This window comes from Oryctolagus cuniculus, chromosome 17, assembly GCF_051225735.1.
Source record: "Oryctolagus cuniculus isolate XC-2025 breed Fujian yellow rabbit chromosome 17, ASM5122573v1, whole genome shotgun sequence".
NCBI classification, from domain to species: domain Eukaryota; kingdom Metazoa; phylum Chordata; class Mammalia; order Lagomorpha; family Leporidae; genus Oryctolagus; species Oryctolagus cuniculus.
The window spans coordinates 22,308,157-22,334,008 of NC_142883.1; the positions used below are offsets into that span (position 1 = coordinate 22,308,157).

At 59.2% G+C, this 25,852-nt stretch overlaps 1 protein-coding gene across 1 annotated transcript; it reads right to left on the minus strand.

Annotated features, from left to right (window-relative positions):
• Positions 1 to 210: 210 nt before the first annotated feature.
• THRA (thyroid hormone receptor alpha) lies at positions 211 to 21,017 on the minus strand. The gene is made up of 9 exons (XM_051825658.3): positions 20,877 to 21,017; positions 10,458 to 10,814; positions 7,811 to 7,878; positions 7,245 to 7,345; positions 4,937 to 5,084; positions 4,183 to 4,388; positions 2,751 to 2,897; positions 1,793 to 2,051; positions 211 to 1,213 (listed from the first exon to the last, which is right to left on the minus strand). The coding sequence occupies exons 2-9, from the start codon at positions 10,508 to 10,510 to the stop codon at positions 963 to 965; spliced, it is 1,233 nt and encodes a 410-aa protein (XP_051681618.1). The 5' UTR covers positions 10,511 to 10,814; positions 20,877 to 21,017; the 3' UTR covers positions 211 to 962.
• Between the last annotated feature and the right edge of the window lie 4,835 nt (positions 21,018 to 25,852).

Sequence of the window (25,852 nt, forward strand, 5' to 3'; positions counted from 1 at the left end):
AGGGGCCAACTGGCATCCAGCGTGAGAGGTAGATGGAACTCAGCGGGCACGAGTGGCAGAGAGCGGAGGAAGAACTGGGCTGGGGGTGCCAAAGGGGCACAGGGGGAGGGGCAAGGCAAGGGGGTGGCCAGGACCCTGTTGTGTCAGCTCACAGCTCTGATGGGCAGCCCTCCCGGTGCGGTCTGCTGGGAGAGGGACTCTCTTTGATTCGAGGAGGAGGAAGGGCAGCTGTCAAAGTGCATGGGGTGGTAAGGGGGGGTCCTTCCCCTCTGGCCAGCCTTAGTTAATAACTTAATATCATCTCTCTCGCTCGCTCGCTCTCGCTCGCTCTCGCTCTCTCTCGCGCTCTTTTTTTGTCTTTTTCTTGGTCTAGTTTTTCTTCATCTATCTTCTCCCCTTGCTTGTTTCCAAAGTGCAGTTAGAATGACTATAACATTTAACCCCCAGGGGAGGCGCCGAGCCAAGTCGTCCTCTGAGCCCAGGCATCTGGGGGAGCAGGAGGCCTTAGCTTGGAGGGGACACCTCGGCCAAGGGACTGGGCAGGGTGTCCCTCTCTCTCTCTCTCTCTCTCTCTCTCTCTCTCTCTGTCTCTCTCTTTTGTGCAGGGGGAGAGTTGAGGGCATCTGCCCCCTCCCACCTTCCTCCTCTCCCTACAGTCAAGATGGCTTGTCCACTCTGTTTCTCTCTCCCTTCCCCTGGCTTCTCAGAGGACTGGGTCTCCCCCCGCCTCCCACACTGTCCTTTTCATAGCAAGTTCATTTGTTGCCCTGTCCCAGGGCTGGAGGTTCTGAGGGGGGACCTGGGCAGTGTGGGGTGTGTGTATGGGAGCGGAATCTATCCGAGGGAGAGCGGGAAGGAGAGAAGAGGGGTGTGGGGGTGGGGTCTCCCTCAGCCCCAGCCCCGCCCCTTCTCTCCAGGCTCCTCCCCCCAGCTCCGGCACACCCTCTGGCCGCCTGAGGCTTTTAGACTTCCTGATCCTCAAAGACCTCGAGGAAGAGTGGGGGAAAGAGTTCGGTGGGGCACTCGACTTTCATGTGGAGGAAGCGGCTGGCGTGGCAGGCCCCGATCATGCGGAGGTCAGTCACCTTCATGAGCAGCTTGGGCCAGAAGTGCGGAATGTTGTGTTTGCGGTGGTTCACGTAGTGCTCGAACGCCAGCAGGTACGCCTCCTGACTCTTCTCGATCTTGTCCACGCACAGCAGGCCCGAGCGGTCTGCGGGGGAGGGAGGGAGGGCGCCAGGGCTCAGTGGCTGAGAAACACAGGCGGGGATGGGAGACTGAGGCACAGGGGCTGGGAGAGAAAATCGTGTGCAGGCGGGACCTCGGGGCACAGGACTGAAGCTCCCAGGGGGCCGTGGATGGATGCAGAGGACAGAGGGACAGAAAGGTGGGCCTGGCACGGGAGAGTGAAGCTGGGGACAGGGAGGACCTGGGGAGGGGTGGTGGTCAGAGAGGCGGGGTGTGGAGGGCACCAGGGGACAAGAGATGGGACTAAGGCACAGCAGGGGGTTGGGGACAGACGCTAAGGGGCATGTGAACGACAGAGATGATGGGTCCCAGAGAAAAGCATGGGGCAGACAGGACAGGACACACAGCAGGGGCTCAGGGGCATGAGATGAGGTTGGGGACAGGGGTATAGGGGGGTGACGGAGCAGAGGCTACGTGACAGAGGGACCTGGGTGATGGGGATGGGCTCCGGAGCAGCAGAGAGATCGGAAGATCCAGGAGGGGGGGAGAGCCACAGGCCCAGCTCCCGGCCCGCTCCGAGCCCTCGCAGCCGACCAGCAGGTACCTGTTGACATTAGCAGCACAGCCTGCAGCAGAGCCACTTCTGTGTCGTCCAGGTTAAAGGCAGACAGTGACTTGCCCAGCTCGAAGATGGCATCGGAGACGACACCCAGGCCGCCGTTCTTGAGCTGCTCCCGCTTGACAGCCATCTCCCCACTCAGCGTCAGGGTGTCGCTCTCGGGGTCATAGCGGACGGCTGCCCGCAGGGACATGATCTCCATGCAGCACCCCTTCAGGAGGATGATCTGGTCTTCGCAAGGCAGCTGTGGAGCGGCAGGGCCGTGGGCACACTCAGCACACTCCTCCCCACGCCCTGGAGGCCCCCCCCCGGTCAGCTGCCAGGTCGGTGAGCCCACCACGGCCTCAGCCAGTGAGGTGTGCTCTCCGCCTGGTGCTGGGCCCCGCGTGCACATGCCGGGGACTCAGGTCCCGTCATCTCCCCCACACTCCCTGCAGATGAGAAGACTGAGGTACGGGGGGAGTTGGGGGAACTCGGCCAAGATCCCACAGCTGTGAGGGCCACCTGCTGCAGTGAGCACTGTGCGGCACGAGGAGAACCGGCAGGCTGCCTGGAGATGCGATGGCCATGCAGATGTGAGGGGAGACGGGCCGGGGAGGCAGGTACGTGTGCACACACGTGCATGTATATGCATGTGTGTGGGTGTTACATGAATGTATATACATGTGTATGTGTTATGTACGTGCCTGTGAGCACTGTGAGTGCATGTGTGAGCGTGTTGTGTGTGCACGTGTGTCGGTGTATATGCACATGCACCATGCATGCGTGTATGCACACACCTGTGTGTGCACGCAGGTGTGTGTGTGTGTGTGCATTTATCTCCAGCAACTGCTCCCCACCCAGCAAACCGCCAATGGGCAAGTGCCAGCACCAAGTGAGCTGGGGGGCTGCTCCAGGTTCCTCCCCAGCAGGGCACCAGTGTCTCCTCCCATCCGCCACTCACCTCGGAGAACATGGGCAGTTTTTTGGCAAAGTCCACCACACGGGTGATGGCCGGGGTGATGATCTTGGTAAACTCGCTGAAGGCCTCTAGGTCCACCTTGTCCCCGTCTGGCATTGAGACGATGGGTGACTGGCCAATGTCATCTGGCTACAGGGAGATGGGGTGGGGGTGGGGCAGTTGGTCAGCTAGGGCTGCAGACCCCTGTCACCTCTCACTGAGGCTCCCTGCCCACCAGGGGGAGCTCCAAGGCAGCTTGGGGAAGTGGGGCCACCAGGGCCCAGAGGACTGCCCCAGCCCTGAGGCTTTTCCTCCACCATGGGGCAGAGGATAGACCAAGGCCAAGGTCTGCTGATAATAACAGTGATAAAAGCAGCGGCAGCAGGAGAGTAATAACAACAGCAGTTGTAAATACTGAGCACTTCATCTGAGGCCAGGAAGAGGCCGCGTGTTTTCCGTACCTTTTCTCATTTCAGCCTCATTCTGTAAGGAAGCTACAATATTAATACCCATTTCACAGATGAGGAAACTGAGACGTACACAGCTAAGTGATACTGCCCGAGTCACAAGACTAATTAGTGGCAGAACCAGGATGTGAACCCAGGCACCTGACCGCCAATCTGCCTGGTATGGGAGTATTTGTTTCCAGCAGGGCACTGTTCACCCCCTGCCACCCTCCATCATGAACCAGGTACCAGTCTCTGCCCCCCCCTCCAACTATATACAAATGTCTGTCTCCTCCCTAACTGACCACTCACTTGGCAATCATTTTGTCAGAGCCTAACACCCTGTCTGGCACTAGCAGGTGCCCAGAAATACAGTTGTGTGACTGTGCCCTAGCCCTCTCCTCACGGTCACTGTGGGCAGGACAGGCCGGCCCTGTTCACTGGAAGTCCACTGAGGAAGGCAAGGCCCTGTCCTCACAAAGCTCCCCATGAGATGGGAGACACGGGACGGACCCAAACTGCAATGACACGCTGGGTGTGCACACAGTGAGGATCCCTGACGGCTCAGAGGTCTCGGCTCAGCTCGTTCCTGCCTCCCGGCCGCGGGGCCACCACTTTCCTCGCTTCCTTCTCTTTTTTTTAATTTTTTTTGACAGGCAGAGTGGACAGTGAGAGAGAGAGACAGAGAGGAAGGTCTTCCTTTGCCGTTGGTTCACCCTCCAATGGCCGCCGCGGCCAGCGCGCTGCGACCGGTGCACCGCACTGATCCGATGGCAGGAGCCAGGTACTTATCCTGGTCTCCCATGGGGTGCAGGGCCCAAGCACCTGGGCCATCCTCCACTGCACTCCCGGGCCACAGCAGAGAGCTGGCCTGGAAGAGGGGCAACCGGGACAGAATCCGGTGCCCCGACTGGGACTAGAACCCGGTGTGCCTGCGCCGCAAGGCATAGGATTAGCCTAATGAGCCGGCCGCTTCCTTCTCTTCTTACCAGGAATTTCCGCCTCTGCTTCCAGTGGCTGCCCTGGGCGTTGGTGCTGCGATGGGCCTCCGTGGCGACGTGGATCAGATCCCACTCTTCGGGCGTGGGCTCCGGTCGCTGCTGCAGGGATCGGATCATCTCCTCCTTCCGCCGCCGCTCCCGGTTCTGCTCTATCAGCTTGCGCTTGGCCACCCGCTTCGAGTCATCTAGAACCACTGAGCACAGAGACACAGAGCGCTTCGCGGGGCCTCTCCACAGTGCTCCCAGAAACTCCTCCTGGTGCATGGCCTGGAGGGCCACCGAGCTTAAGCGACTTTCCTAAAGCAATCGCCCAGCAGCTGGGTAGCACGACGGGGATCGTGCTTAATCCCTGGGACCAAGTCAACTCCCACTTGGGCTGATGCAGAAGAATATCATGTTCTGGTTTAATGGGCTATGACAATACCAGAAGATCCTGCCGCCCAATCCCTGGCCAGTGAAAGACACAAACCCTCGCTTAGCAATGGGGAGCCTGCCCTGGGAGATGGGAACCCCGAGCTAGGGGGTTCTCTCTACCAAATAACAGCCCCTCTATGGCTCTCAGGTGGGTACTGTGGCCATAGTGCAGGGGCCACCCAAGGAAGCCTGTGTCCTGTCCCCGCCGGGACCAATACACTGAACTGGACTGTCACTGTACCGTGTGAGCACTGCGGGCTGCCACCCAAGAACTCAGCCCCCCACCCGCAGCCACCTGGCTCAGCTCCCCTGCCCCCACGCCCCTTACAGTCCATGGCCATGCCCACGGCGATGCACTTCTTGAAGCGGCACAGCTGGCATTGATTGCGCGTGATCTTGTCGATGACGCAGCAGCTGTCATATTTGCAGGAATAGGTGGGATGGAGATTCTTCTGGATTGTGCGGCGAAAGAAGCCCTGGGGGTGAGGGCAGGGAGACGGAGCAGGCTGCGATCAGGGCTGAACCGACCATGGCATTCCCTAGGAGCTGGGGGTGTGCTGAGGGAGGCGGGGCCAGTATGAGAACCTTGGCATCCTCCCCACCCCGCAGGCCCAGGAGCAGTGGGCTCTGGCAGGCTCCCAGCACCCAGGCCGTGGAAGGGCTTGGGCGCTTGGGCCCTGGAAAGGAAAAGCCTGAGGCACCAGGGTGGCAGCAATCAAAGGAAGAGCTACTATTTGCCGAGTGCTTACTATGTGCTAAGCACTGGGATAAAGACAACTCCTCTTTGACACAGCCTCGCGGTTACCCCTGATGATCACCCCGGGAGGTAGGGACTGTGACCAACTCCTGCTAGGACGCTGAAGCTTGGAGAGAGGAAGCAACCTGCCCAAAGCCATCTGGCTACACCAGGGCTCAGGCTGGAGACAGCCAGGTCTGAGCTCTCGGGTTCTGGGTGTGTTGAAATCACCTGGAGCGCTTACGGATTGCTGAGCCTCACTTGGGGACCTACAGCACTCGGGGGGGGGGGGGGCGAGGAGCCAAGGCTGCTCTTTTTAGGATGCTCCCCCGGGACTCGGCTGCCCGCACGCTGCTTGTGTTGCTTCCAGGAATTCTAAAACCCTCGTGGTCTGGTTTGCATGACATTGAGAGAGAAACCTCAAGCCTTAACGTATTTTCAAATAATTCTGTTTCTTGGAAGACCTTGGATTTTCAGGGGATGGTGACCCTACATCTGCCACCCCATAATATCTGAGCACTGGTTCGAGTCCTGGCTGCTCTACTTCTGACCCAGCTCCCTGCTAACGAGCCTGGGAAAGCAGCAGGAGATAGTCCAAGTGCTTGGGCCCCTGCCACTCACAAGGAGACCTGGATGGAAGATCTCTTTCTATATATCTCTCTCCTTCTCTGTCATTCTGCTTTTCTAATAAATAAAATAAATCTAGACAGACATTCCATCTGCTGGTTCTCTCTCTCTAGCTCTCTGCCTTTCAAATAAATAAATACATTTTTTTTTTTGACAGGCAGAGTGGACAGTGAGAGAGAGAGACAAAGGTCTTCTTTGCTGTTGGTTCACCCTCCAATGGCCACCGCGGCCAGTGTGCTGCGGCCGGCGCACCGTGCTGATCTGATGGCAGGAGCCAGGTACTTATCCTGGTCTCTCATGGGGTGCAGGGCCCAAGGACTTGGGCCATCCTCCACTGCACTCCCTGGCCACAGCAGAGAGCTGGCCTGGAAGAGGGGCAACCGGGACAGAATCCGGCACCCCGACCGGGACTAGAACCCGGTGTGCCGGTGCCGCTAGGTGGAGGATTAGCCTAGTGAGCCGCGGCGCCGGCCCAAATAAATACATCTTAAAAAAAAAAAACAAAAAAAAAAAACACTGGGCCAGCGCTGTGGCATAGTGGGTAAAGCCACCACCTGCAGTACCAGCATCCCATATGGGTGCTGGTTCAAGTCCAGGCTGCACCACTTCCGATCCAGCTCTCTACTGTGGCCTGGGAAAACAGGAGGAGATGGCCCAAGTCCTTGGGTCCCTGCACCCGTGTGGGAGACCTGGAAGAAGTTCCTGGCTCCTGGCCTCAGATCGGCGAAGCTCCAGCTGTTGTGGCCATTTGGGGAGTGAACCAGCGAATGGAAGACACCTCTCTCTCTCTCTCTCTCTCTCTCTCTGCTTCTCTGTAACTCTGCCTTTCAAATAAATAAATTAATCTTTAAAAAGAAAGAAAAAAGCTGATGTTTGTTTAAGTCTGTCCCTCTCTGGTAGGCTGTGGGCAGCTTGGGGGCGGGGCATAACCTGCACCCCTCATACCTAATACTGGAAGATGGGTCGTACCTGGCATTTCTTGGCTGCTATTTATGTGCCTGGTTTGTGTTTTAAACACTTCATATGCAAATTATCTCATTTAATTCCCCCAGCAACTTTATGAGGTCATTTGTCATCCGCACTTTACGGATGAAGAAGGCTCAGTGCAGCAGGCAATTGACCTACACCAGCAGAGCAGGGGCTGTGAATGAGCAGGTGGCTGAAGAAGAAACGATGAGACCGAGACGAGGCTCTGTGTCGGGCCAGGTGCTGAGGGATCCCAAGGCTGGGCGCTCAGCGGCTGGGCACGGGACAGGGGATGGCTGGTCCCTACCTTGCAGCCCTCACAAGTGATACAGCGGTAGTGGTAGCCGGTTGCCTTGTCCCCACACACGACACACTGCTCGTCTTTGTCCAGGTAGCTAGGGATATACCCTGGGAGGGAGGAAAGGAGCGGGCAGGCATGGCTCGGGGTCCCGGCAGCTCGGCGAGGCTCCGAGACTTTCTCCTGCCCCAGCCTTCCCTTTCTGGCCTGTGGCACAGCCCTGCCTCCCTGCAGGGCTCGCTGTCTCCAGGTGGAATCCTGGGGACAGGTCACTGGACATCGTGTCCACCCCCTGAGAAGACACAGCAGCTCAGTGCTGACTGCTCGCTCACAGCTAATGGGTGGGGGAAGATGGACGTGGAAAATGGATGGCGGCAGCTCGGGAAAGCAGCTTGGGAAAGAAGGGAAGAGGCACTTCCTGACTTAATCCATCCTCAAAGCCCGGGTCATGCCCTCATCACCCCTCTCACTCCAGACAAACCCACCTCCAGCCCTCCATAGGCACCTGTCATGGGTCAGAGGGAGACCTGGCGGGGGTTGGGGCAGGAAGAGGGGGCACACACAGCCAGGCTCACCTGACATGCTGGTTTTCAGGGAACATTGGCCGTTCTTTCTTTTTCGCTTTCCATCTGGTGACCTGGCACTAGATGGGGGCAAAGTGGACAGAATCACGGAGCGGTCTTTGGGCAGCCCCCTCCTCACCCGTGAGGTTCCTAGAGTCCCCCAGGCCCGACTCCCTCCACCTTGTGTCCTCATTCCACCTCCCACCCCCAGGTCAGCTGACAAGGCTTAGAAGCCTTTAGCTATCTGAAAGCTGCAGGGGAGAGAGATAAGGGCCTTGGCTGGGCACAAGCATGTTCCAGGGCCCCAAGGTACACATCCACACGGATACAACACACACACACACATACCCACACACATACAACACACACATACCCACACACACAACACACACATACCCCCCCACAACACACACATACCCCCCCACACACAACACACACATACCCCCACACATACAACACACACATACCCACACACATACAACACACACACATACCCACACAGGCACACACACATGAATATACAGCACACACATGAACACAGTACGGGCACACACATCCACATCTACAACCACACTGTAGATATGAAGCACCCACAATCCACAGAACAGGACCACCACAGATCCAAGCCTTCCGTGGATGACAACTGTGCCAAAATAATCCACAGGATAAGCTTAACCTTCAGAACACACACATACACATGCACATGCACATGTATGCAATATGACACCAGCGTTCATATTAATAGCTTTGCAGCCTTCAGAATAAACCCAAGTACGATACACCACCATCTATGCCACTTCCAGGGCATTCTCAGATGTGTTATATGACCTCTAGGATATGCCCACATGTTACACAACTCTCTGGACAGGCACCTGCTAACACCGCTCTCTCTCTCTGCAGTGTGGACATCCAGGTCAGGATTGCATGCTTAGTAACCCACAGTGGCAAATGACAACGACAGTCACCCTGTGTACGGCCTCCATTTAACACAGGCCTGAACCAAAGCCCCACTTGTGCCTGGTGACACAGCACACAGGAGACACAGGCAGGGCAAGGACCCTGAGCCTCTTCATGCCAGGGATTCTCAGCCACCTTCAGTCCCTGCACATACATGTCACCAGGCTCTCCATACATGTTACATAACCTCATCACACACGGCTTACATAAGCCCTCTCCGTGCATGCGAGGGTTGTATAACCTCCCTCTCCCATCCTGCATGTGGCAAGTGCAGGGCCCCTCCTCCTGGAGCCAGACGCAGTTCCCAACACACTGACATAGTGACCTTGGCCAGGGTCACAGTCACAGACAGCCCCGTGCTCCACACCCCCTGGGGATTACCCTGTCTGGTTCCGACAAGGCTGGAGGGTCAGGTCTCCCTCCCGCCTCCTCTGAGGGGTGGGTGCAGGGCACCTGAGGCCTCCTAGGCCCCAGTGCAGCCCGCGCCTTCAGCAGTTTACAAGACTCCCAGCCTCTGGGTGCAGTCCCAGGAACAACCACAAGGTGGCGCAGGGACATGGGGGAGGGGAGGATACTGGGGGAGGGGCTGCAGTCCTAAGGGACTGAGAAAAGGCACTCTCGCCTTTGTCCAAGGTTTAGGGGCAGACTCTCCAGATCCACATTAGCCTGGACGGGGAGCTACAGCGGATGCAAGTGACAGCCACGTAGCAACAGGCCGGATCCTCAGAGTCCCGGTTGGGGTGAGGCTTTGGGGGTGGTTACCCTGGTGCCTACCCCATTTCGAGCCCCATCCACTTCCTCCAGCCCTCCAGGGACCCAGTGTTGGGCCCCAGGGCTTTGCCTGGCCAGGCCTCCAGCCTCCTGGCTCGGGATCTGATCTCCTAGGCAACAGCCAGCCACACTGCTCCCCAGAGCACCCCACCCCCACTCTCTCCCTGGCCATAGGCACAGCCTGTACCCAGCTCCCGGGGTTCCATGCCAACTGGGACAGAGCTCTGTGCCACTTGGATCCAATGGCAGAGGCAGAGACCCTCTGGGTTTCTCAAGGGCAGCGCAGATCACAGGTAACCTGTCCCTAGTGTGCATACAGCGCCATGCCTCACCCATGTGTAAGCAAAACCTTCACAGCTGGCATGCATTTCCACTTCCTGGGAGGAGCTCCACGGCAGTGTCCGCCTTTGACCATGAACAAGGAAGAGCTTGTGGGGCTCCCAACAGATTCCAAATCTCAGCATAGGCTGTGACCAATAGTTACCGGTGCATGGGCCTGAAATGTCATGTTACGAGCACCACAGCCTGTGGACAAGGCACTTGTAAGTGACCAGGTGGGGCCCGGGCTGCCAGAGAGGAGAGGAGGGACACAGCAAGGCCGTTTGGATCCCACGTGCTCAGGTGAGGGTGGCAATGACAGAGGGGCCTCTGGGGGCACCTCAGGCTGCCCAGCACCACCCAGGGAAGTGCCGTGTGCCCTCCTCTGCCTGTAATTACTCAGGTCTCTACCACCGGCCCCTGCAAGATGGGTATCTCTCAATTCGAGTGCCTGGTTCCCTGCCACCTCTGAGCGTTCCCTGGGCTCTAGGACGAAGGTGGATAGCAGGCCTGCTGTCTTTGTGCCCCATCCCCCAGAGCCACTCAACACAGAGCTCTTTCGCCCAAGATCGACGCGTAAGAGCTGGTGCAAACTCGTCGCCAGATTCGTTACCTGTTCTCCTCTGGGTCTGACCCACACTCCACCTTGCTTGGCTTCTGTTCCATTCACTTCAATTCCATCCAGGATGCCCTCCAGCACGCCAAGAGACTGGGGTGGGCACGCTGGCCCCCCCAACACGCCCACAGGCCGCCCACCCCCCGCCACCCAGGCCCTAGGGCACAGCACCCATGGTACCCGCTCAGCACTTGGCCTTTCACACCATGCCCTGCACCCCAAGGGGGGCGGGCGGTGGGAGGGGCCAGGGAGTGGCAGGTGGGAGGGTTGAGGGCAAGCTGGGTCCTTCGGGGGGTGGTCCTGGGGGTAGGTGCTGGGAGAGTAACTTCAGAGTCTCGTCCTGTCCGCGGATCCCTGCAGAGAGAGGAGAGAGGCCAGGTAAGGAGGTGCCATGGTAGAAGGGTGGGGAGAATCCCTTTGGTGGCCACATCTGGGGCTCCGGGGGACTATAATAAAGCGACAGTGGACATGGAGGGTAGGTGTGGGACAAGGAACAGGGTTACTCCTCTAGTACAGGCACAGCAGGCAAGACTGGATACCCACATCCTCAGCCCCACACAGGGGAAGGATGAAGGGAAAGACAAAGCCATCCAGGTACCAGGCAGCACGACTCAGCTCTCACAGCCAAACTGATGCCCAGCCGCTAACATGTGCCCGTTAAACATTAGCTAAGTCCTCTGAAAACCCATCAGCACCATGGCAGGGGAGGAGACAGAGGTGGGCAGGTCCCAGCACAGGCATGAGGGTACCGTGAAGGAAGCGGGGTGTGGGAGCAGCACACAGGTGCCCGTCTCAGCGCCATAACAGAGAGAGACAGCGACAAAGCCTCTGCCGCAGGCCGAGTCATGACTCCCAGTCCCCAGAGTTCCCTATTCAAGGGCCCAAGTGTCACTGCTGGGGCTGAGGAACAGACTTGTCAGCAGGTTTAGATGAGCTGCCACCCACCAGGACAGAGGAAATGAACGTGTGTTAGCAGAATAGCCAGTGGGCGCCCTCCGCAGCGGGCACCCGAACTTCACCTGGTTCACAGCTGCTAAGCAGGTGGCTCAGGGACTAAAAGCTCACACCCTCCAGTGCCAGCCTTGTTCTGCTACCTCGGGCCCAGGGTGCCAGGCCCACCATCCCGCCACGCTGCACCCCTGACCCTGGCTCGCTTTCTGTGTGCACGCAGGCAGGTGCAGGTGTGTGGGAGGGGGACAAAGGGTGCAGCTCCCCACATACAACCTCCATCACGTGGCTGCTGCACCACAGACCTCGCCCCTGGGCCCCCCAGCACCCCCCTCCTGGAACTGATAAGGAGGAGGGTGGGGGGAGGGAGAGAGATAAGTCAGATCCTTGGGCAGGGCCATGGACAGGGCCTCTGCACCCAGGCAAGCCCCTGGGGTGTGACTGTGGGAGGAGTGTGGAAGAGCGCCCCTTCTGCCTGTGATACCCCCCAGTCTGGGACTGGGCACTGGGGGCCGGACAGGAGACTGAGGGGGGGCCCCCCGAGCAGGGAGTCTTAGCTCAGGGAGCCTTCAAGAAAGTAGGTCAAGTTTTTCTTGGCTTGTGGAGAAATTCCTGTTATAAATTTATAATGGCGTAGCCAGTCCTGAGGGGTGGAGGTGGGGAGAGGAGGAGTGGGTGGGGATGCCCAGGGCCTGGCCATCAGGGCCTGCTGCTCCCAGACAGACCAGTGAGGAGTAGGGGGCGAGGGCAACGGTGGGGGCTAGGCCAGACAAGAGAGGCTTCTATGTTTCTACTTCTATCTGGGCCCAGCGAGCCTTCATTTGGTCTGTCTGTCTGCATCTGAATGTCTCTCTCTCTCTCTCTCTCTCTGGGCCTGGGTGTCTCCCTGTCTCTCCCCCCACCAAAGGCTGTGCCTCGGTGCTTGGCACACCCTGGCTGCGGTGCTGCCCCCGCCTGTCTCCTGCCCGCCTGGCACACTGCCACCACTTGTTTACAGAAGCTGGAAAAATCCACTCGCCAGCCAGAGGCCCGAGCGCCCCCGGGGAGGGCAGGAGGCAGGCACAGGAGTGGGCATGCTGAGAGAGGGGCAGCCCTGGGGAGCAGGCCCCAGGCGCAGGCACAGAGGCCAGGGTGCATAGGAATGGCCCTTAGCAGCTGTGGGCCCGCCGAGCAGGGAGCACAGGCAGCAGCCACATGGCATGGGCAGCTCCTGCCCCGGGCCGTGGCTGTGCAGGACCCCTTCCCCCACACCCCCACTACCAGTTGCTACAGGGCAGACCTGGGGCAGTGCCAGCCTAAGCCACCCTGCTTGTTTCCCCTTCCCCCTCCACAGCCCAGCCTTAACTCCAAATGTGCCTGGGCACTGCCAAGGGCTTGCACGTGCCCGCTGGGAGGGGGGGCAGACTCCCTCTCCGCCCTGACTCTGTGCTGAGCTCAATGGGGCCTTAGTGCCAGTCGGTGCCACTTTGGACCTGGGTAGCCCCTGGCTGTGGACAGAGGACCAAGGTGCTGCACTTACTACCCAGGGCACCCTCACCTGGAGGCTGGAGACCCTGGGGACTCCTTGATGTCTGTCCAGGGGCTACCTGGGCCTCTGGGGTGACAGAGCCCAGCAGAGGCCCCAGCATGCATGGAGGCACCCAGGAAGCTGTGTTAGCTGTGTGCAGAAGGTGGTCAGGGAACAAGGGGCAGGGATACCCACCCTGGTGGGCAGTCCCTCTCCCCTCATCCACAAGTCCAGCTGAGTTCCCCCCAAGCTCCCTCCGGGTGCAGCCCCTGCAGAGGCAGAGGAGCTGGAGCTATGGGGGGGTCCCAGGTTGGGCTGGACAGCAGGGCAGCGAGGCCCACCTGTTGGCTGGCCCGGCCACCCACTTCCTCTTTGTCAGATATGAGCTGCCGAGTGGCAGTGTGGGCAAGGTGCCCACACAGGGGGAAGCATTTCATTAAGCTTAAGTGCTTCTGCGCTGGGCGGGGGCAGGGGGGACAGGGACAAGAAGCCAGTGCGGCATCCGTAGGCACCACGCCAGGTTCCCACTGCTGCTGGTCCCACTCCGCAGTCCTGCGGAGCCAAGGGACACCCCCAAAGGACTCCCGGGCCACCTGCGAGGACTCTCTGTCCCCAGGACCTAGCACAGAATAGTACGCACTCAGCTCTACACACTCAGCTCTACGGAGGATCTTGGCCCTACCTTTCTGGGGCCCCTGAACTTTGTCCTTAATGCTCACAGGAAAGCCCAGCCCTCCTCCTCACCAGGCACACAGAGAGAGGCTTGCACCAAGGAAGCTCCGAAAAGGGGGGGGACGAGGAGGAGGCGGGGGGGCAGGAGGGGTGCTCGAGCGGAGGGGAGGGACAAAGACCTGGGGCAGGGCCCGTGGGGGTGCAGAATGCAGGGGGATGGGGGGGACTCTGGGAAAGAAAGACAGGGAGCGATGCGGTGGGGGATGGGAGGGAAGGGGGAGCGAAAGGAGGACAGACACGGGGAGGGGAGACAGACGAAGGAGGGGGAGACAAAGGGAGAAAGGTAACAAAGAAAGATGGGTGGGGGGTGCTTCAGCCCCGCCTAAGTCCCACCCCGTGGAGGCTGGGGGAGGGGGGGAGTAGGAATGGTTTCCACGGTGACAGCTGGTTCTTGGTGGCCTGGCATGTAGGCTATTAATAGTGCTGTGGGTAGGTTCACACCTCCCTCTCCCCTTCCCCTCTGCCTGCTGCTAGGGTGGGGGGAGACCCCCCAATCATTGGCATCGATACCCTGACTCCATGCCACGGGAAGCGAGAAGGGTGATGCTGCGGGGGCCAGGGCAGCCACTTGGGACCAAACACACACTAGGGCATGCACGGGCAAACGCATGTGTGTGCACACTGGCCCCGCTCCCACGGGCAGCCCCCCACACCCATGGCTCCCTGCAGCCTGTGGCCATCACGGAACCCCAGCAGCAATGCTCCTCCCTCGCGTGGAAGGGGAGAGGCCTCTCTAGGGCTGGAACCTCTCTCTCCTTTGCCAGACGTGCCCCCCCCTTCTATTCTCAGGTATGGTTGGGGCAGGGCTGCCCCACCCAACTCTGTTCTCCTGGTGCCAGGAAAGAGAGGAGGAGGGAAGGCAGCAAGGAGACTCCTATCTGGCAGGTGTGATGTGGCAAAGGAACAGGCACAGACTCTGAGCAACGGGGGGGGGGGGGGGGGGCAGGGCAGGGAGGGAGACAGCTCCCCTTGGTGGGGCGCTCTGGCTGGGCCCCCAGGAGATGGGATCCAGGACTCTGCTCTCCTAGCCACCTGAGGCCTTAGGGGCTCCAGAATGGAAGATGGGGTGGGGGGTAGTCCTCAGGGGGAGGTTGGTTACTTAAACAAAGGATCTTCCCCACCCCCCAAAAAGAATATAACAGGAAACTCTCCCCTGCAGGTCAGAGACAGAAAGACATAAACAGCAGCCTTGACTTGGGCCAGATGCCCAGCAGGAACATCAAAGACGGTGCTTCCCACTCCACTCCCCCAACAACCTCACCCACCTGCTGCTCTCCTGGCCCTCCTCCCCCACCCTGGGCCAGCTCCAGTCAGGTAGCCTCGGGGTGCCCAGCTCTAGAGGTCACCTCCTGGCCGCATCTATCCCTTGTGCTGCTGCTGATGGCCGGCGGTGCCCACACCCGTGCCCAGGGGCTCAGCCCCTTCCTTACAGCCCCTTGCCCCAGGGTCCCTTGGGAACAGAAGTAGGACAGTGAAGTCGCTGAGAAGGCAGAGCGAGGAGCACCCCCAAGCTGGACATGGCACATTTCCCCACCCTCCCCCCAGCAGCCAGCGGGTAATCGGAGCTGGGAGCTGGGGCAGCTGAACGCTAGAGGCATGAATGTCACGGGGCCAAGGCGCTCCCCGCAGATGGCATCCTGGGCACTGCGCTGGGGGGTCTCCCTCCTTCACTCCCTTCTTTCAAGGCAGAAGAGGTTGCCTGCCAGCCCTGGAGAGCATCACCTAGGAGGGGAGGAACGGCGGAGGAGAAAAGAAAGGCAGGGATATTCTCCCAGGCACCCCAGGGAGGCAGGAGCCAGCCCCCGCCCAAGCAGAACTGGCAGAGGCAGAGAGGGGAGAGCGAGGGAAGGGGGGGGAGTGGAGGAGATTGAGAAGTGCGTGTGTGTGTGCGTGTGTGTGTGTGTGTGTGTGAGAGAGAGAGAGAGAGAGAGAGAGAGAGAGAACGCGCGCGCGCATGAGAGCAAGCGCCAGCGAGCAAGCAAATGCAGCTGAGTCTCCAGCACACACACGGACACGTGCAGGCGCACAGACTTAGCGCGCATGCTCAGAGCCGCAGGGCTCTGGGTTCCCGTTCCAGGAGATATTCAGAGCCCTCCCTAGCCCACACATGCAGAAAACACCCTCACACGGATGCGTGCACAACACACCCACTCACTGATGTGTACAAAAATGCCGATAGCCACCAATCCTGGTCCCCTCCCCACCCCACCCCCACGCCTGGTAAAAGAGAAAATGAAAGAGAAGCAAGGGCTCCTGAGAGCCAAGCGCCCATCTCCTCCTTAGAAGAGAGAAGCGGAGGAGGAGGAGGGTGGGGGGCTTGGTTCAATTATGCTACTTTTTGCTGCTGCTCCGGGTGTGTGGCTGCGCCGTTGGCACTATTTTTAACCCCCAGCCCCTGGTCCCCAAACAGGACAGCGTTTCCCGGGCACGGTGACATCCGTCTTGCATCCCTGCTTGCAAACTTCTGACCCCTCTCTCTGGATCACTTCAGCCAAGGATATGCACGAGCGAGGTCCTCTGTGGCACCCCACGTTTGGCCTGCCAGGGGACACCAAGGTGAAGCCACGTGTGCCCACTCCACATGGAGCCCTGGACGTCTCCGTGAGAGACAGAGCCGTCTCTGCTCCGCGACATGTGCATCGCCCACCTGGCATGCGCCCATCCCTGGGAGGAGAGGAGAACCCACAGACGTGCTCACCGTGCCAGGACGAGACGCAGACTGAACGCACCAGTCACCTCACCTTACGCTGCCCACCCTCACGCTGAGCGAGACGGGCATCACCGTCTCCAGATAACGAAAATCCAGGCCCAAAGTCACACAGAGTGGTCAATGCCAAAAACCCAGCCCCCCCCCCCGACCCCGCATCCCCCTGCCAGGTCATGCTGGCCTTTCCCCACCCCCAGGAGGCACAGAAGTCCCCCAAGCACCTTTGCGGCCGTGAGAGCGAGAGGTGAGATTTGCTCCCACTCCAGTCACCTCACTGTCAGCATCCCCCCCCCAACATCACCCGTCCTTGCTTCACCTTGAACAGCAGGGGCTGAATAAGAAGGGTTTGGGGGAGACGCAACTCTGATCACTTCACAGAGGGAAGGGGGGCACCCAGGACAGACCCCAGACCCAAAGGTGCCCTGCCCACCTCCCAGGTCCTTACTCAGCACTTCAGGTTCTCCCAGCCACCTCCTTTTAGGCTAATGCCTGTCCTGTGGGGGAGGGGTGTTTGTCAGGCAGGGTTGGGTCCTGGTGGGGCCATGGTAGGTGGCAGGGATGCTGGGTCCCCAGGAGGAAGGAGGGAGGCCATCTCCTTCATGAACTCCTACACATAAAGAAGAGAGTCTGGGGAGAGGGAACTGCTACGCTTGTTCTTTTGCTCTCCCACCCCCAGTGCTGAGATGTGTCCCAGCAGAGATGCAGCGATGCCCATATATTCCTGGATGAGCCCCCTGGTGGGGGAGGGGTATTCCCGGCTAAGACACCACCGAGGGAGGGCTCCTTTTAAGCTAATGAGGGTCAAAAGAGGGCAGAGCAGAGGGGTCTGTCTTGGGTTCTTTTCCATATCCAGGCTGCAAAAGCTTGCAGGGGAAAGAGAAATGATATAAAGAGGAAGGAAGGTGGAGATTGGCGACCAGGTTCATTCCTGTGATGGTCAGGGGATCCAATGCTCCACTAAAGCTCCTCTAAGAAATCCAGGGGACACCAGGCCCACTGGTTTCTTCATCACTAAAAGCTAACACACACACAGCCTGTTACCAACCAGGCACTTTTTAAAACATTTTATATACTAACTCCGCTAATCCTCAAAAAGCTAAATGAGGTAGGCATTATCATCCCTACAGATATGGCAAGGGGGGAGTTAAATCACGTGTTCCGCTTCATACAAACAGCAAGGGGAAGAGGTGGGATTCGAACCCAGGCAGCCTGCCTCAAAAGACAACAAGACATCCAGCTCCTGACCACACTAGTATACCACCTGCTACGGGGATGCCACCTTGTTCTGTCACCAAGCTGCGCTCCCCAGGACCAAGTTTCAGCCCTCCCTCCTGTTACAGCTCATGGACTGTCTACTGTAGGATCACTGCTTCCTCCACCAAGGAGGCCAGGGCTACAGGGGAGGATGGTCAGACATGCATGGTGGCCCCTGGGCTCTGGGTGTGGGGAAGGGTGGCCCGTCCCACTCACCATGGGCTGGAACCTGCACTTGTGGGTGAAAGCGCCTTGCTCAGCCCCACACATAGTCTGGACAGCTGGACCCTCAGATCCAGGCCTTGAGGCTGGATGAGGAGGACACAGCTGTTGGGCATCTCTGAGGTGGGTCCCAGCTGCCAGGGCAGTAGAGAAAGGCCATGGTGAATCCTGCCAACTCCCGCCACTGCCCGCAGCGACAGTTCTTTCCCAGCATGGATCACTGGTGGAAGAGCCTTGTCACTGGCTCAACTAGGAGCTAACTCGCCGCAGCCTGCACACCAGGGGCTCCTGCAGAACCTGTGTCCACCGGCTGGACCTGCCAGCCCAAGGGGTCAGCATGGGCAGCAGCCAACCCCCTTCCTTTCCCCATTTCCAGCCCCCCAAACTGGGCTGTGCAGCGGCAGCACTAAGGAAACACAGGATGTCCTGAGCAGCCAGCTGAGCCCCCCGCCCCCCACCCCAACCTCCCGCTGACCCCAGAGGCGGGGCGGGCCGGGGCAGAGGGCCGGAGTTTGAGTATTAACAACTGGAAAAGTATGAAGACCATCCCTGCCAGTTCCCAGCTCCCAGGGAAGGGGCAGTGGCAGACAGAGACAAGGACAGGGGTGGACAGGGGAGCGCTGGGGCAAGAGGGAGTAACAGACTGGCAGGGGAACAAGGAGAGAGGGAGAATTAGACACCACGGGACACAGCAACAGAAAGAGAGACAGAGTTAGAGAGAAATTCCAAGTCAAAAATACACATCACTCACGCAGACACTCGCCAGCACTCGGCCTCCTAAGGAAAGCGTCCAAGTCTGGACAGAAAGGCCAAGGTGGGAAAAGGGGCCAGACGCACGGTGGGAGGCAGGGACTCAGTTGTCCCCAGGAAAATCATCCTCAGCAGGGCAGTGGGAGTCCCCTGTTAGCTTTCAGGGGACGGGTGAGAGCCGCTCCCTGGAAGCCAGCTCTCCCCCATACAACGCCCCCACCCCCACCCCTGCAGCCAGGACAATCCCAGCTGCTAGAAGTCACTGGACACTGCTTCAGGCCCATGACTCGGCCCTCTGAAACCCCCCTACACCCCCTGTCTTTGCTCTTGTTTCTCTTGTCCCTCCAAAAGAAAAAAAAGCGCCCACTCTCACAAAGGGCTGATGCCAGAAGGAGACAGGAGGAAGCTTGGAGGGAGGCTGTCACCGAGGCATGGAGGTGTGCCCGACTGCGCTGGCAGCAAGTGTGCACCTGGGGCTGTCTGACACACTGTCCACGTGGACCTGTGACAGCATGGCCCGAGCCTTGTGAATGTGCGGTGCACCTGAGTCCATGGGCTTGCGTGCCAACGAGTGCACCTGTGTCCGCACTGCCCACAGTCAATCAATGAACAAGTATTTACAGAGCAGCCCCTATGCTAGTCTCTGGGTGGGATCCAGAGCTGTCTAAGCGATTCTCCCAGGTCTTAAGGAGTCGGCTTCCCAGTAGGGTGATTTGACAAGCCAGAATGACCAAGAGCGAGTGCGCTATCAGGAATGCATGCTTTGTATCGTGATGCATGAAAAATCTCTTCACACACACACATTCCATTTACTCAGGAGCAGCGGTTTTGCTGTCGACAGAACCTCCGAGTTCCACTGTAAGAATCCAAGAAAATACTTGTTGCTAAGTTGTGTACACATGTGTTGATGTGTAACTGTGCTTGCATTTGACAGAGTGACAGTGACTGTCACGCCAGGGGATGATGCCTGCGTGACTGTGCTCATGCAAGCACGTGTGTGCCTGTGAGTGACAGGGTCTTTTGTAACGGTGTGGCTGTGTGCAATTGCTCCGTGTGCATGCATGCATGCCATAGTGACTTTTTCTGTGTGGGTGACAGCAACTCCCCCTCGCCCATGTGGGTGACAGCATCTCTGTGTTACCCTGCGTGTGGGCATGTGCATGGGTCCGTCTGCCTGCTGCTGGTCTCCCGTGGGTGTGTTCTGCCCCTCTGGGCTCCCACAGTGCAGCGGCAGCCTGCCTCTTTCCTTGTCCCATGTGGGTGTGTCCAGCAGCTCCTGTCCTTGAGTCCGCCTGGGTGTCCCTGGGTGTGCATGTGGCTGTTCTGTGTGGGCATATCTCTGTGTCTGTATGTCACCTTTGCTTCTCCCCTCATCTTGGACAACAGCCCCCTTCATCCCCTCCCCCTTCTGGGGCCGGAGCCAGCATGGAGGGGCAGGCTCCCATCTCACTGGCTTTCCTTCTGTTTCTATCCCCCCAACCCCCCACCCAGCCGGCAGCTCTCTCCCCGTTGCCTCCGCCATCCCCCCACCCCCAGGCCTTTCTTTCACACTGGACAAGGGAGGGCCCTAGACCGAGAAGGGGCACCAGAGACACGTTGCAAGGGGAGGGAGACAAGGGGGGGTGCACAACAGAGATCCGTTTCTCCCTCTCTTTCTCAGCCCCGCCAGCCAGCACGGGCCCCCACTGCGCCCCCAAACCCCCACTCCCCACCCCCACCCCCCCAGCCGCGTTTTTGCAATTAGGAGTGTTGCAACCAGAGAGCCATGCTTAATTGGGGAGAGGGTGAGGGGAGGAGGGACTTCTGTCTCTCTCTCCCCTGGCCGGTGCAAGCCCACCCCTCCCCACTGCACTCCCACTGCCCTCCGCAGCCGCTCGGCCTCCGAGGCTGGGGTGGGGGCTGGGGGGGGGCAGGCCTCCGGAGCACCGTAAACAAACCGCGGCGCGGCGGGCGGGGGAGCTCGGGCGGCCGGCAGCGGGGCCCGGCCTGGGAACGCGCAGCAGACCGGCCGGACTGAGGCCGGGCGGGCCCTCGAGGGGGAGGCCCAGACGCCATCTCCGCCAGCGAACCCCAGGGCCCACCGACCTCCCAGCAACACCTCCCTTCCCTGGGGCGTCAGTTGCAAGCTCCCGGTCTGTGACAGGGTCACCTGGGCGCCGCGGAAGGCTGAGGCTGGCAGCGGGCACCCCCTGGGCGCCCCCAGCCCGCCCAGGAGCCGGCCGTAGGGACCCGCGGCTTTGCATAATCAATCGCGAGGCATTTGCATATTAATGCCCCCTCGCTCCCTCCTCCTTACCTCGGCGTGGCGCGCTGGACCGGGCTGGGCAGCGGCGCGGGGGTCTCAGCGCCCCGTGCCGGGGGCGTCCATGGGGGGCCGGTGGGGCCCGGGCCGCCCGCCTCCAGCGCCCGGGTGTGAGTGCGAGTGAGCGCGGGGGGGCGGGGGGCGAGTGTGGCGGCCCCGCGGCTCCTCCGGCAGAGGCGGCGGCCGCTCTGGCTCCTCCCTCCCCCGCCCCGCTCCGGCTGGGGCTCGGGCTCGGCGCGCCCGGCCGGCTCACGGCTGCTCCCTGCAGGCCGCCTCGCCGCCGCCGGCGCCCGCCCCCCGCCCCACGCCGCGCCCCGGGACCACGGCCAGCGGCCCGGCAGCCCCTCGGCCGCCTCTGCCCCCGCCCCGCTCGGACTCCGGCAAGCGGCTCCGGCGGGAGCTGTACTTGGTGACATATTTGGAAAAGCTGTCACTTAAAAAAAAAAAAATAGCCTTTGCCTGCCGGGAGGATTGGGGGGTTTTCGAGGTTTGCACCGTGGGCAGGAGGAGGGAGCGTGGACGAGCCACCTGCACCGCGTTAACGGGGCGGAGAGTCTGCCTGCCAAGTGCTCGGTCGAGTGGAGTTTGTTTGGGAGTTCGGGTCCCTTCTCCGCCGGTAACTCCCTGCGTGACCTTGAGGAAATCCCCGCAGCCTGCCCGGCCAGAGCTTCCTCAAGCTCCAATTGCAAGGGCTGGGCAGGTGCTCCCGCAGGTCCTTTTACTTTCAGTCACGCCGTTTTTAATCCTCTGGGGGAGCACATTCCCCCTTACCCCTCTCATTCCTAACAGCCAAACCCGATCCACTGCCTCCTCTTCCAAACGCCACCCTTCTCCACGTCGGCTCTTTTATTCACTGACACCAGCCATTTCCCCAACAGTCTGCTCTCCCTGCTGAGCCCGGGGAGGGGGCGAGATTGGCTGTACCCTCTCCACTGCCAGCCCCACAAGAGCTGTGTTTCCTCCCATGCTTGCCTCACCTAAATCCAAGGGTACCAAGGCCACTCTGAGGAGGAGGGTGGGCTACACCCAAATGGACCCCCTTCCCCAAAAGAGGGATGGTCTCCTACCAGCCCCATCCCCCTGCATGCATGCGTACGTGTGCGCATGCACACACACACACACACACACCTGCACGCATGGACATAAAACCATGCAAGTGACGCCAGAGCCCCTTTCATCTCAGGATCTCCTAGTGCCAGGCAGAGGTCTAATTACCCCAGCACCCCCTCTTGCCCCACCGGTTCCCCCCCACACCGCTGTCATTAGCCCAGTTTTACCAGCGGGGGCCACAGCCTTCCCACGGCTCCCAGGGCGGGGCCCTGTCTCCGCACTGCTCTTGGGGAGCTGTGTGTGTGTGTGTGTGTGTGTGTGTGTGTATTAGGGAAGCTGCTCTGCTAATGGTTTATAACTGGGCAGAGTCATTTGTTCAGTGTGAGTTCTGACCAACCGTTGATCCACATTGGGCTGCCCTTGCTAATCCAAGTCTCACCACCCACCTCCTCAGTTTTGTTGGAGCCCCTAGTGCCAGGGGTTTAGGGAGTTTGCAATGCATGGGGGAGGGGAAGCTGCATCTTCTGGGGCCCCTGGGACTACAGGGAAGAAAAGGATACCTGGGAGGACACTCCTGGGGTGCAGCGTGAAGGGGTGGTGACGAAGGGTGTGCTTGGTAAAGGGAGCCTGCAGTGTACAGTGGGAAATCGAGGCTGCCGCCAGCAGAGTCAGCATGCAATAAGCAAGCCTGTGTTCAGTCTGGGCTTGCAATGGACATGCAACAGCTGCAGTGGCGGGGGAGGGGGAAGGAGGGAGGAGGCTGCAACATGCAGAGTCAGTGCAGTGTGCAGTGGGCGGTGCACTGAGGGTGGCTGTGTGCCAAGCGATGCCACCTCTTCCATGATCAGGTTTGACTGGGGAGCAAGGCTGCAGTGGGCGGTGCGCAGGGTCGGTGCTCTGGCCTAAACAGAGTAGGTTCTTGGAATTGGGCTGCTCCAGGTGTTAGGAGAGAATACTAGGGCATGAGGTAGACAGGTGATACTCTGCCTCCACCAGGCTGAACGAGGAGGCAACAGAGAGGTCCCAGCAATCTGGAGAGAAGAGGGAATGGAGCCCAGAGGGACACAGTGCTGTGGTCTTTGTCTCCCCTCCTTCCTGGCTTTCTCCACTGCTTCTCTCTTTGATGCAAGGCCCTAAAATTATTGAGTGGGGGGGGGGACCTTCTGAAATGGTAGACCCAGAGCCATAGGCAACACAGGGCCTCCCACTGCCCAGGGCACAGGAGGACATCTCTAACTCAAAGTAAGCTGCTGCTTCCGTCTCTCCCTCTCCTGGACTCCCAGTACGGGCTGGCGACAGACTTGGGCAAAGGCAAAGTGGAGGCCAAGCTGCTTTCATAGCACCCCTCTCACCAGATGCCAGGATGCAACCCGGGCCTGGGCCAGCAGCCCCCGTCCCTGTTGCAGCACCCTTCCCCCACCCGCACCCCTGCCCGCCTGGGCCGAGGAGTGTCCGGTTTTCAGATTCAGTGCATCCTCAGCCCCTGCTCTTCCCTGCTTCCTAGCAAGTCCCCATCTGAGCTCTCACCTCCTACCCCCCTCCCCGCCTCGGTGGGGCCAGTGGGAGGGTGGCCACGAGTGAGGCTGGATAGAGACTCTAGGAGGGGATATGTCTGACCATCCCCTCCAGCTTCGATTTCGGTTGCCAAGGAGGCAGCAGGAACAGCCTGTTCTCTGGGCTCCCATCAGAGCAGCCATGCCCAGGCCCCTCCCTCTCTCCTCCTCACCCTCCCTTCCTTCCAGTCTGTTGCTAGGAAGCACCCCAAGGTTTCTTGTGGGCCCCACTCCCAGGAACCAGGGGATCCAAACATCTTTCCAAGGAGCCAAAAAGCCTGTCGGCTAAGGTGCCACACAGCATCCTCCACCTCTGCTGAAAAGACAAAGACTTGTATTGTCCTAGTGGTCTGGGGGAACCAGACAGCCCCTCTGCCAGCCAACCCTGCTACAAGCTCTGTGGTGCAGGTCTCAGCACTTTCACTATCCCGGCTCATTTGGGCTTGCTGGGATCTGGGTGATGTCAGCAAGTCACCCGGTGTCCAGCGGACACCCCTTGGCTCTGCAGGCACAGCCCACTTACTGGGGGTGCTCTGGAAAAACAGCAGAGGAAACTGAGGCACTGGCTAAGGTATTTCTCCCCCTAAGTGATCGCCCAACCAAAAGAGACAGTGGAATCAGAGTGTGAGTTCGAGTCCCAGCTGCTCCACTTCCAAAGCCTCTCCCTGCTAATGGCCTGGGAAAGCAGCAGAAGATGGTCCAAGTCCTCAGGCCCCTGCCATCTATGTGGGAGGTCAGGATGGAATTCCAGGCTCCTGGCTTTAGCCTGGCCCCAGCCTTGAATGTCACAGCCATTGGGGGAGTGAACCAGTGGATGAAAGATGGATCTCTCTCTTTCTCTCTCATTCTTCCTTTCTTTTTTAAATTTTTTAAAAATGTTTTTATTTATTTATTTGTCAGGTAGCGTTACAGAGAGACACAGAGAAAGTCTTCCTTCTGTTGGTTCACTCCCCAAATGGCCACAACGGCCGGAGCTACACCGATCTGAAGCCAGGAGCCAGGTGCTTCCTCCTGGTCTCCCATGCAGGTGCAGGGGCCCAAGCACTTGGGCCATCCTCCACTGCCTTCCTGAGCTGGACTGGAAGAGGAGCTACCGGAACTAGAACCCGGCGCCCATATGGGATGCCGGTGCCGCAGGCAGAGGATTAACCAAGTGAGCCACGGCACCGGCCCCTCTTGTTCTTCCTTTCAAATAAACAAATAAACCTGAGAGAGAGAGAGAGAGAGAGAGAGAGAGAGAGAATGAGAGAGAGAGAGAGGAAATGGAGAAAAGAAAGTTGGGGGGATGGTTTATGGAAGTTGGAGCTCAAGGGGCTGGTAAAAAAAGACTGGGAGATTAGCACACACCTACCCTAACAAGAGAAAGTGGGTACTTTATTCCCCCCGTCAACCACCTTGGCCTCGCCAGGCACCCCAGTTATGGATCTCCAAAGAGGGATCCAGGAAAGGGACTAGGCCTGTCTGAGTCTTGCTTTTGGGTAGCTAAACCAAAAGTGGAAAAAAAGAAGCTGACACCTTCTCCAAGCTGTCTTTCAGGGTTTCTCCTACCTTTATCTTTATGTGTTCATTTGACATTTATTTTCTCTTAGCATTGGACATGTGCCAGGCATTAGGTCCTCCAAATGTTCTGAACTCCTGGTTTCATTTTCCAAAAGAGCCTCCCAACCCTGCCCTGCTTTTGCCATAGAGGAGAGGAAGGAGGGTGTAGGGAGAGGACGCCTCTGTCACTGTCAGAGTTTGGGGCCCACCAGCCTTCAGCCCTCTCCTTCAAATTAGAGGAGAGAATGGAACAGGCTGATGAAGAGTCAACGGCTCAGGCCCAGAGGCCTCCCTTCCCCGCCCTGCAGGGACCTCAGGATCTCAGCAGCTCTCTTTCCCCCAGCTCCAGGAGCGTGGAGGGCACAGGTGTCCTCCAGGGTGTCAGAGAGAAAACTACTCCACAGCTTGGTTCATATCCTGACTTCACTCTCCTGGGCCAGTGGGAAGACAGGGGCAGGGAACTTTGCAGGGTCCAGGGCTGTCCCTGAGCTGCAGCCACCAGGTAGGCCACTTGGCCTCTTCCCCATCATCTCTGCTCGTAGATAGAAAGAAAGTGTTTTGACTTGGGGTCTGGCAGGGTGAGGGAACCAGCTTGGAGCCAGCTGCGTGGGAGAGGAAGGCAATGGCTTTCAGTGCATCTCCCTGCTGCCCACAGCAGGGGCACTGAGGCTTCCAGAGGAGAATGTTCCGTGTTGGGAAGGGCAATGGCAGTGAACCTGCAGAGAGAAGAGAAACTGAGAGGGTCTCTGTCTTGTATGCTCACCAGCAATTTCCGTGTTTCTGGGGTTGGGGGTCTGGATTCTTGCCACTTTGCCTGATTTTCTTTCT